Source organism: Thalia democratica, chromosome 7 (assembly GCF_965202585.1).
Source record: "Thalia democratica chromosome 7, ktThaDemo2.hap1.1, whole genome shotgun sequence".
In the NCBI taxonomy this organism is placed as follows: domain Eukaryota; kingdom Metazoa; phylum Chordata; class Thaliacea; order Salpida; family Salpidae; genus Thalia; species Thalia democratica.
In genome coordinates, this window is record NC_139171.1 from 46604846 (window position 1) to 46617085 (window position 12240).

Here is a 12240-nt window from a genome sequence, read left to right on the forward strand (position 1 = left end):
TATGACATCGATAGAATTAAACCTGTTGATAAAAGTAACGTTACTCATGTACCAGTTTAGCTTTAGTCCCCGAGAAATGAATTCAGATATTATTTATAAAGCGTTTAGTGTACTTTAAAGAATTGTTAAAAAAGTACTAGAAAATCTAATTAGTTTGATATGTTTAATTATTATTTTTACACTTTATTTTGAAAGTAAAAGTTGTGTTGTTTAAACTATACAGTGAGATTTTATGTGTTATAGTTTTTTCAGCAAGAAAACAAATTGTATTTTTCCCGAGTAAAAATGTTTTGTGGTGACCTGCACTGCACAATATTAAAAAAATGGCTCAAGTAGTTAACAATGTTTTTTTTTTAACAAGTATCAATTCTACGAATTTTTAAGCAATAACCGAGTATTTTTAGGTACGACTTTTTGATTTCAATAGTTGAAGTAGTTTGGCTACTTCTTTCTGTTATGTCAAGTCACTCAAGCCAAATAATTAACAGTGGATGGATTATTGTTGTTTTACGCTTTTTTTCTATTTGTGGAAAACACGTTAGTTTTTGTTATTTGAAATACTACCATCAACTTAGTCTAACACCCCAAAAAAACATGCATTTATCTGTAAAATTTTAAAAGAAAAAACTTGGTTTACAAAGCTTAGTTTATATACTCACCTTCTTTATTCGAAATACAACTTTATTGAAAAAACTGCACTAAATAAAAAATAAAAAAGTTTCCGATAATTTGTTTCTTGAATTTTTTTCTATAGTAATTTTAATTTGAAATAAAATTAAATAAAGACCTTGACTGGTACAATAAAGTATATTGTATTTAAAAACTTAACATCTATTTAAATATTAAAACTGTAACATCTATAATTATTTGAAACATTAAAAACAAAAATAAAACGATTATAGTAAACTAACTGTAATACTTGTATTCTAATGATTTTTAGAACACATTAAAGATGCTAACAATGACAGTGGCAGTTAGTGTGTACAGATCATTTTTTATAATTGCTGCAATGTTCTTGTTATTATTGTGCTACTCCTATGCTGGAGTTATTCTTTTTGGTCGTGTTAAGTTAGTTGTTAATTATTTTTTTGTACTAACTTTATGTAAGCAAGTACATAAAATATAGAAAAAAAACTTTTTTTTTAGTATATTTTAACACTTGTAAATTTTTAAGAAAGGTTTGTAAATTTATGTTTTCCTATTGAAATTTTCAACAGAAAAATAAAGCCTTAAAAAAAATTACTATTTCATAAAAAAAAATCATAATAATTATTGTTAAGGCTAATACTCAAACTAAAAACTATTTTATATTAAAATAGAATTATATGTAGTAAAACAAAATCAACAATTTCAAAAAATACATTTAACTTAAAAAGTTTAGTTTTATATGCTATTATCAAACATATTTCTAAAATTTTAAACTTGTCTTAAATTTTGCAGTATGTTTAAGTAAAATAATTGTTGTTAATTTTTCTTCTATATATAAAGTTTAATTTATTTTTGTTTATTAAGTTCTGTAAAAATATTGTTTTTTATTCATTGCATGCTTTCGGAATTTTTAAAATATTAAGTCAGAATATAATTAAGTTAACCTTTACAAATACGGGAATTGGAGCAAAATCTTTAGAGCTTAAAAAACATACCTAAAATAATGAGCATAATTAAGGTTTTAAAAGTCATTAAATTTTCATTTCTATGTTTTTTAAGCTCTAAAGATCTTGATCCAATTTCTGTATTTGTAAAGACTATTAAAACTTTATTTAACAAGACAGTCGTGTTTCTTTAATTTTTAATCAAAGGTTAAAAAGTACACATGTTGTTTTAGGTATTCAAACTTTAAAATATATTTTTTGTTATGTCTTTACTAGTGTAAAGACTAAAATTATTGATTAAAAATTAATATACAAAATTAAATTTCGAGTTGAAAATATTTTGATGTATATAACTTTCCACAAAAACAATAGAAAAAAATTAATAAATCAAATTTTCATAATGTTTATCTTATCTTAATTAACTATTGATCTCTTCATTTTTCTATTTGTAATATTAATTAGTTTTATTTTCCTACGGCTCCACCCTAACAAACTACTAATTTACTTTTATTAATTTTCTACAAGTGTATTTGTATGTACTAAGTTATCGCATTTTATATCAAGCAAATAAGTTTAAACTTATTAATGAGTTTTTATACTTTTAACTTTGTTTAATATTTTGTTTATGTTTATTTTTTGTTGAACATAAATGTATTCTATTTTATTTTTATTTTTCTCATTGTGTGTTCTGTTTAAGCGGCTCAGGTTTTGATGCCGGAGTCAAACATTGCACAATAAAAAATATAATAATATAATACTAGGTATGGTGAAAATATTGACAAGCATGCAAATTTCGAAACTGTTCCAATTGCAATAACTGTTTTGTTTAGAATCGTAACTGGTGAAGACTGGAACAAAATAATGCATGATTGTATGGTAAACAAGCATTGGTATTATAAAGCAAATTAGCATTTAACTTTTTCAAACTTTGTTATATTACAGATAAACTACCATCTATTTCATCTTAATCAAAAAGTCTCTTAAAAAGTTTTATTTAGTTTCTGACTTTATATTATTGAAATAACTTTAGCAGAACTTTCTCAATATTTTAAAGTCGATTTAGTTTAAACCTGACAATGAAAACGATAAACATCCACAGCAAAACTTATTAATGACTTGTATAAAATACAACTTAGATAAAAAGTGATTAAACTATAAAAAAATAACTACGCTCCTGTTAGATTCTGCCTCCGAGGTGCACAAAAGGGGAATACTGGGAAACAGATTGTGGAAATGCAACTGCTGCTGTTGCGTATTTTTGCAGCTTTTACGTCATAATAGCTTACATAATGCTCAACTTACTAGTAGGTAGTACTGCATTAGTTGTACATTTTAATTTTTATTTTAACAATAAAAAACTATTAAATTGATTGGTTTAATCAGTCAAGAGAAAACTGTCAGCTGTTTTAGTTTGGTTATAATTTTAATACAAGATGTTATAACTTTCTAATTTATTTTTGATATAATAGTTGATTGTTTTATTGATAAAAGAAGACCATTTTTAATACTAAATAAGGATAACAACTAGTGATTGGCAAAGTATCCGGCCTTCTTACTTTTAATTTAAAAAATATAGTCAACAAAAAAAAAGATTTGCTTTACAACTTCCTGAAGACTCAAATTTTAATACTTAAAAAAAAATTTTTTTAATCAATTAAATTAATAAACTACTGAGTTTATTAAAAAAAGTTTTCTTTTAAAAACTAAAAGTGTCAAATGTTTTTGCATAGTACTGAACAATAAGAACTTTTATATTTTATACTTTTTTTAATGATTTTCTGAAACAAAGCGAGCGGTCAAGTTCATAAAATTATACTTTTAAATTAGATATTTATTCTTCTTTTTTCAGTTGATTTTAACTGATAACTTTTCTTCTTTTGTTAGAAATAAGATTTTGTTATTTTAGGATTTTCAAAAAATATTCTTTTAATAAAACAAGAGTTTGAACTATTTGAACAAAAAAACAAAAAGATTAGCAACATACCATATACTATAGTATATCTAATTATTTATAATAATGTACATTGTATATTATTAATAAAGAGAAACTTTAAAAGTTTTTCATTTGGAAAAAACTTATACTAAAACAGAATAAATTAAGTGATTTGCATTACACTTACATTCTATTTGCACAAACTTTTTAAATTAAAAGATATAAAGCTTTACAGCTATATAACCTAACAAAACTTATTGTTTTCAGTTGTGTAAAAATGAAAGTTTAAATAATATTCTTACGATAAATAATGAGTTCTAAATTACATATATTCTTACATCAGTAATAAATGCTTTATGCTAAACTTTTAAATTTTTTAGTTTTTTAAAAACATTTAAAGACTATAAACAAACTTTTTCAGCTATTATCGTTGAAAATTTTTCACTCTTTTATACGCTTGATGAAGATATTTTGTTCAGCTACAACGACTTGCACATGTTTCAAGTGACCTGGAACTTGATTGATGTCAAACGAAAAGGTGTAATAAATGTCAAACATGTAAGAAAAACTTGAAAATGTGTACAACTTATGATCTACAGACCAGATATGTCCATAAAATATATTATAAATTATGTAGATTTTTTTTTTGTAGAGGAATACATATAAATTTTAAAGGTTTAATGTTTATAAAAAGGTAAAAAAATAAATTATTTTTTTATAAAACCAGATATTTTTTATTAAGGTTGAAAATGCATTGAGCTATAAAATCTTCATTTACTTATGATTAAAAATAATTTTATGTGTAAACCATATTTACTTTTTGTATCTGTATTGTTCAAGCAAACACATGACGTCTATATTTTATTTTGATAAAACAGCTTTAAAGTTTTGTATAAGTACAAAACCAATATACTGTTATATATAAGCTTAAATTTTAGACAATTAAATTTTTAAATTCTAAAAATCTTTTAGAAAGAACAAAAACTGGTTTGTTATTGTTTTCCAAGTTTTAAGAAAGTTTGATAGAGTATATACTGTATACAATACAGTATTAAACCATAACCTTTTTTAGTAAGACATATTTAAATTCATGTTACAATATAGTTTTAAAAAACAAAAACAGATATTAAATAAAATATTTTTAGTTTTTGAGTTAATGTACGTTTATTTTTGTTTTAGAAAAATACATTAAAAGGTTTCTTTAATAACTAATAAACAATATGACATTAATTAATCAAAATTTTATTTGTAAAACTAAGTTTCACCCTTTAAGGCATCTTCAGTTACAATTTAAATCTAAAAAATAAAAGTTAAACAAAACATGCAAGATACTATAAAGCAAAACAACATTGTCTCCTTATTTTCAAATAAGTTGAGAACTAGTTTTGTTCAATTTAGAACCTCAAATATAAAACTAATAAATAATTTTAATTTCTAAACCTTGCAATTTATATTTTTTTCAGATTAAAATGAATATTAAATAATTTAGAACAATTGTATTCTACTAAAACTTTTATGTTTTAACTTTTTATAAGGTGCGAAAAGTTTTGTGCCTACTAAGAGGTCGTCTTGAAATAGACGTTGAAAGAGACCGATTGCTAATGAAGCACATGTGTAAGGAAATGGAAAGGATTGGTAAAAAAGCACCAGGTAACAACAACAAAAACAACAACGCTTTTGTAGCTGGTGGACCAAATATAAATGGAAAATGTCCTAACGATGAAGATTTTTACGTTACCTTTCATGAAGTTTTAACGTAAGAAAACTTATTCCTAAATTTTTGAGACAAAATATTAATTTGTTAGTAATTTCTTTGGTTGTTGATTTTTAAAATGTTAGGTTTAAGTTCTGGACAAAACTTTAAAAGGTATCCGTAGTGTACGACTCGATTTCGTGCATCAGGTCTTCGGATCAAATATTTTGAGCGCTTTTTTGTCGTTCAATAAACAATACTAAATATACTTTTTAAACTTAATAAATATATTTTAATTTATTAAAGAGTTGAAACTTAACAGAATGACTGCTTATAGAAGCGTTGACATAAAAAAAAGTTTAAGACTCGAAGAACTTTTAATGAGAGCAAAACTAGAATCTGAAATAGAAGAAGAAGTGGCAAAAGAAACTATAAGAGCTTGGATGTCTAAATGTTTACAAAATCGGAGAGAACTTATAAAAAACAGCTCAAAAAACAAGGTTTTAATAAATTGGTTGTCTTTATTGTAGACTAGTTTTAAATTTTTAAAGTTTTAATTTACGTTGTTGTTTCTAAAACACTAGATGATTTATAATATTTTTTATTAGCCTAAAATGTGTATAAATTATATATTAACTGTACTTTTATCATACTCTAAGTCTGATTAAATTATTTAATTCTTCAATAAAAATAAAACTTTTATTTTAACTATAATTACAGATGGCTTCAAATACTTATGAAAATAGGTACACGCGTTCAAGAATAAATCAAATGTCTAACAATAACATACACTCAAAAGAAATTATAACCACCGAATGCAATGGAGAAAACCTACAGGTAATTTAAATTTAGTTTTCAAGTTTTGTCATTTAAAGTGAATTTGCAGGAAAAGATATTGTGAGCTAAGGAAAAATTTAATAGACGAGAAAAAGTAGCATTAGTACTTATGTATAAGTTAGTAGTAACAATAGCTAAGTGTCCTTAAAGCTTTAAAAGCTACAACATGTTTGTTTAATATATTATTATCAAGGTTATTAACACGCCATTTCCTGAAAACCGTTCGTATATCTTGAATGACATGAGTCGCACGACACCGACAAGACACAGCACTGGAACAATATCGCCGACTAGCAACAAAGCGACCTCTTTGTCGCCTCCTCCACTTATTGAAGTAAAGTTAACTGATGATTCGGAAAACACTTACAAGGATTCAATTATCATATCTTCGTGCTGTAACAAGAACAAAATAATAGTAAAAGTATGTTTTTATTTGTATTTTAAAACTAAATGCATACACATGTGTAATCGAGTTTAAGTTAAAGTATGTTTGTTTTTTGTTTTTGTTTTGTGGATCACAAACTTTAATCACAAAATAATACTTTTATTTAAGAAAATCTCTTTTAAAAACCTGAATTAGTTGTACAGTTTTTTAATTTCTCTTGTTATTATTTTCTACTTTAAAAGCTACTTACTGTATTCTGATTTTCAAAAAAAAAAAACGTTAAGCAGTGCTTTAAGTAAAAAATGTTTTAACATTTTTTTAGCAAAGCATGTGTTTTATAAGTTTAAAAGTTGTCAATGTTATTGTAGACAGCAACTAAGTACTTTTATCAGATACTGTATACAGAAACTTAAATTGTTGCGAATATAACGCATACTCTTTAACAGTAAATAGTCAAAACTGAGTTCTTGAGAAAGTTATTACTTATTATTACAATTGCTTAAATAGTTTACTCAGTAGCAATTTATAACACTGCTGAAAATTATTTTAAAAACAGTTGTATGCTTAACTAGTTGTTGGGCATATAAGGTGATGTGTTTTCGCTCAATAACAATCAGTATTTTAAATTTTTATTTGAAAGTATTTGTTTAAAATTTATGAAAACAAGTAAACTAACTACCTACCTTATGTCATTTTTATACTTATATCAGAATTAGTCTTGTCAAGACAAAAATTTAAAATAAAATATATCTTTCTTCTAAACATAACAATTTATTAAAGTTTCATATCTAAAAGTTTAACTGCAATTAAGTACTTCAAAACATCTTTTAGATAAACATACCAATTTTTTACATTACTGCATTGAAGAGTAACTTTGTTATAATTTAAAAGCTAGAGAAAATTTTTAGCACAACTTATAGCAGTAAACTGTAAAAATTAGTACGCATTTGAATTAACTAGATTCTTTTTTTTCTATTTAATTTTGAAATAGTGATCGCAAGCTTTTTAAATAAATTAATCATTATTTCTAGGCACCGTTTGAGTCTTCATCGAGGTATCGCAGGTTTCCACACGATCCAAACTCATCTGTCAAAGTTTTGCTCTCTACAGCGTCTAGCGGGGATGTTTCTCAAACTGTTGATCTTACTAATAGTGACGATTTATACGATGAAGATCGTATGTTTAAGCTAATAAAGCTATTTTAAGCTTCTTATTTAATTAATGATTGAACTTTTTATAGACTATATAAGATGTTACATATTTAGATACTAGTAGTAAAAACGTAAAAGAGACTTTAAAGCAAATAATTTTGTCATACTTATTTACTTGATTTAAAAAAAACTCTTGCAGATTTGTTTAATTTTCTGCTTAAAGGAATTAAGGCAATAGATTAAACTAAGGTTCAAAACATGAAAAAAAGCTGCTATAAGTGTTCTTGTTTTAAAATAAAAATAATATTACTAGAATTATTACTTAAGAAAGTTATTGGGAAAGTTGATAAACTAAAACGTCGTTTTTTGTTTTACAAATAAAACTATGGTGTAATTAGCTTAAGTAATTTAGTTCATTTTTATTTTGAATAATCAACTTTTGATATTTTACATCTAAGTTTATTATACTCCTAACCAAAATGACTACCCGTAAATAGCAGTAATTACTTAATAAGTATATGTTATCCTAAATTTTAAAACGGCCATGTCTATAATAGAACATTTGCCAATAAATGTTTATTTTTTAAATATTACATACTTAATTACTTTAATTACTTTAATTCATTTTTTCAACTTCACCCACAAACGGTCGCTTCAGTGCTTCGTACTTAACCCCGCTTGTTTAAGATCACAATAGCGGTTTCTCGCGACTATTCCTGCCTGATGAGTCCTAATAAGGACGAAACCGGTCGTAGGATTGTCTCGGATGCTGTTGTTGTTGATCTTGCGGTAAAGTTCATTGTTTATTATCGATTGCATAAAACATCTTAACTTTGTTGATGATGGCCGAAATAAATACTGGCTAAAACTGATCAAACGAGCGCAGACTACAATCTCACAACAAGCTGACAATGTCTGAGACGTTGGGCTGTGAATGATTTAGCTGTGTCATTTTTTCAACTTTACCCACAAACGGTCGCTTCAGTACTTCGTACTTAAGCCCGCTTGTTTAAGATCACAATAGCGGTTTCTCGAGACTATTCCTGCCTGATGAGTCCTAATAAGGACGAAACCGGTCGTAGGATTGTCTCGGATGCTGTTGTTGTTGATCTTGCGGTAAATTTCATTGTTTATATATATATATTTAATTAAAACAAATTATACAGTAATCTTCCTTTATTCTACCAACATATGTTTCTGTGTGTCAACGAATCAACACACTTCAACTGGGTTCTGTAAAAAATAATTACTGTAATGAGAGAATAGAAGCATAGAATAAAGGAAGATTACTGTATAATTTGTTTTATTTGTATTCCAGTGAAGTTACTTCACTAGGATCTTTTGTTAGCAAACAATTAAACCTAAATTTTGAACAGTTATATTTAATTACTAAATGTGCAAGTTCTAAATCTGCAATAAAAACTTATCTTAAAGCAATGGTTGAAAATGGGTAAAAAAAGTAATGTTTATTTCTGTCATTGGTATCTCCTAGTACAATCAACAAAATCGGCGAAAGTCTGCAGAACAAGTCCGGACTTTCGTTTGCAGTGAGACAAGCTCAAATTTAACAAAAGGGTTGATCATGCCAAATCGAATTGGCATGATCAACCCTTTTGTTAAATTTGGTATCTCCTAGCAACAACTTTCAAAGACTAAAAGCAATAAAAATAGAATATTTATCAAAATTTAATAAATAACGTGATAAATATTTTGTTGTACAAAACTACCATTCGTTATTTCTTTACTTAGTATTTTTAAGTGGTATTATGTTCATAAAAAATAAGTTATACTTGCTTGTTTTGAAACCTACACAACATAATATTTAAAAAACTATTCATGAACATCCAAAATTACTACATTCAATTAACTGTTCTTATTTAAAATTTTGTAAACCGATTTTATACTTTGCTAATATACGAGCTTAAAATTTATTTCAAAATCAGTTTTAAAACAATTAAGTTGAAAACTTGTTTTTTTTGCTTTATTTTATCACAACAAACTATTGTTTAAATATAAAACAAGTACTTATAGTTTTTTAAATACTTAAATAAGTGTTAGATGTCTGCGCTTAAGTTTTCTATAGTTTAAAAAAAAACTTACTCTAATTTCTGTCAGAAACTCGTAGCACATTACTTTTATCAAATATTAAGTACTAAATATAAATGTTCTTTTATTTTAAATTTTAAAATACTATTAAAAAAAATGTTAACCAATAATTTTGTTAGTTAATGAAAAAAATAAAAATAAGTATATTAAAAAACAATATCATATATTAATGCATTACCTTCTAATTGTTGTAGGTTTAAATGGAAATCTTCAAATTATCAAGCAAAGAGGTTTTCTGAAAGAAACAGGACTGTTGTCATCGCTACAAATGACCGTATCGAGATCATCTTTTATGAATGAAGCTGTAGAAAATGACGACCAAACACCAAAGTTTGATAGCTACAAAAACATAGAAAACTGGTGGCAAACTCTCATAAAAGTAGATACTTAGGGTCTTGTTTTTAAAAGCATCAAATATTCTATATTATTTTGTTTTTTGTACAAATAATTTTTACTTTGTGTGATCATATTTCTAACAGAACTTTGCGTATTTAATACATTTTCACTACTAAATGTAATTTGTTTAATAAAATGTTTGAAAACAAAACAGTTTTTATTAGTATATTGCAAAACTTGACACTTTTTACTTGTAGCTGATGTTGTGTAACATTGTACAAATTTTTATGATGTCTTATGGGGAAAAAATATTTGGTAGAAATAAGCTGTGACAAAAAAAAAACTGCTATGTGTAAAACAACTTACAAAATGCTTATTTTAAAAGTATTTTCATCTTCGTGAGATGTATATCTTACCTAACAACTGGTTTTATTTTTGTTCTTGTAAAGTCATCTGCTCTTCTACACATAATTTGCATATGAAAGTTTCTTTGTAGAGTAATATAAAAAAGATTTTAGGTATTTGTTCGTATTACCCCTGGACAAGACGTTAAAAGGTATCCGTGGTGTGTGACTCGATAACCGAAAGGTTCTTAGTGCACCAGGTCCTAGGACCAAATATTTTGAGCTTTTTTTGTCGTTCAATAAACTATATCTACTCAGTTTAAGTTACTTTTTTTTACGGAAAATGTTATTGTTACCAAACTATGTGAAAAAAAAAGACAACTACTAATAAAGAAAGTTTAATTAGCACAAAACAGTAGGCAATTCAAAATGGTAGTCAGCTTAAAGCCGCGGTTAACACTAGTGGTACCAAGTATAAACTTCAAATTTTAAAGATAATTTTTTCAAACTGATTTTAGAGGTTATTTATAACTTTGAAAAAAAGAGTTTTTCCACAACAGGAAGAATTACTTAGCAAAACTTGTTAGATAAACGGAGGTTTTTTTTTCTTAGTCGCTCTTAGAATGCCCGTATTTTAATATTTTAAAATGGTTCTTTAATAAAGTTTAACAACTTATTTTAAAGTATTTATGCTTTAAACTGATTGCCAATTCTGTGACTCTGATATAATTAAATCAAAAAAAAGTTTGCTTTAAATGACAACTGAAGTATATCTAAGGTACGAAAAAAGTAAAGAATAAAATATCATTTATTACAAATTTATTTTTTAATGTAAATGCAGGTAAATAAGCGTTTTTCTTTTTGTTTTTTTTTTCTTGGGAACTTGACTAAGATACGTTTCATACTATTAATGTTCTTTACGAGCCACAGTAAAATTTAGAATAAAACAAATATCTTTATAAAAATCAAATTTGTAAAGAAACAAACATAAAGAAGGCAGCAGATTACTTAAGAGCAAAAAAAAAACTTCACACACTTGTATAGCTCTAACTTGCTTAACTGCATGAGATACTTTTTAGCTAAAAAGCACAGCAAGAACAAAATATTTCTGCTTAGCTTGCAGACCTCTGATTTAGTAAAAAAAAAGTCTTAATTTATATCGATAAAATTAAAAATTTAAATCATATATAATGTCTTAAAAACCATTTACTACGTAATACAAAGATTTTTTAGCATTTAGAACTAATCGTGATATTGTTATTTTGTAATGATAGATCATTGACCGAAATTCTTTAAGCCTGAACTGTAGTATTAGAACAGAGTAATTAAGTTATTTAAATATAGATGACAAATTTCCTGATGATATGCAGCTTTAAAAGTAACTAGCTAAAAAGCTTTTTTATAACAGTCCGTCAAAAAAGGCAAAACTAAAATGTAGACAAACAGTAAACCTGTTTTTTTAGTAATGCATTGCATCATAATTAACAAACTGTTTACTTGAAGATTCTTTCTTAAAAGAAAAGCGTTTTAGCTCGTAAAACTGAAGCAAAAAAAATCTTTACTAGGATAATTAATAAAGTATTAAAAATCAAAATATTACTATTTTTTAGAAGAGGTGGTAAAAATTTTTATTGAAGTTGTCTAACTTTTGAATTTAAAATTTTCAAAACACTCACAACCTTAGTAAAATAATCAGATTAGACAAAACATTATTTAATTCTTTACTGTTCATATTTACTGTTAATGACAAAGATATTTGTAAAAGACTATTAAACAATCTAATTAAAATAACACACTTAAAAAATCAAATTGATTGAGATATATATGCTACCTAATATTAGTTCGATTGTATCAAACAAAGAA

General features: G+C 25.5%; 1 protein-coding gene across 1 annotated transcript in view; it reads left to right on the forward strand.

The window, feature by feature from the left end:
• LOC145841447 (sodium leak channel NALCN-like) overlaps positions 1-10088 on the forward strand; it is a 40487-nt gene extending 30399 nt beyond the window's left edge. The window contains exons 26-36 of the mRNA XM_082948809.1: positions 405-537; positions 941-1068; positions 2354-2468; positions 2774-2900; positions 3947-4083; positions 5061-5281; positions 5541-5718; positions 5939-6055; positions 6249-6476; positions 7472-7616; positions 9892-10088. Coding sequence (XP_082804935.1) covers positions 405-537; positions 941-1068; positions 2354-2468; positions 2774-2900; positions 3947-4083; positions 5061-5281; positions 5541-5718; positions 5939-6055; positions 6249-6476; positions 7472-7616; positions 9892-10088 — 1726 coding nt within the window. The remainder of the gene's footprint in view (positions 1-404; positions 538-940; positions 1069-2353; positions 2469-2773; positions 2901-3946; positions 4084-5060; positions 5282-5540; positions 5719-5938; positions 6056-6248; positions 6477-7471; positions 7617-9891) is intronic.
• Positions 10089-12240: the final 2152 nt, after the last annotated feature.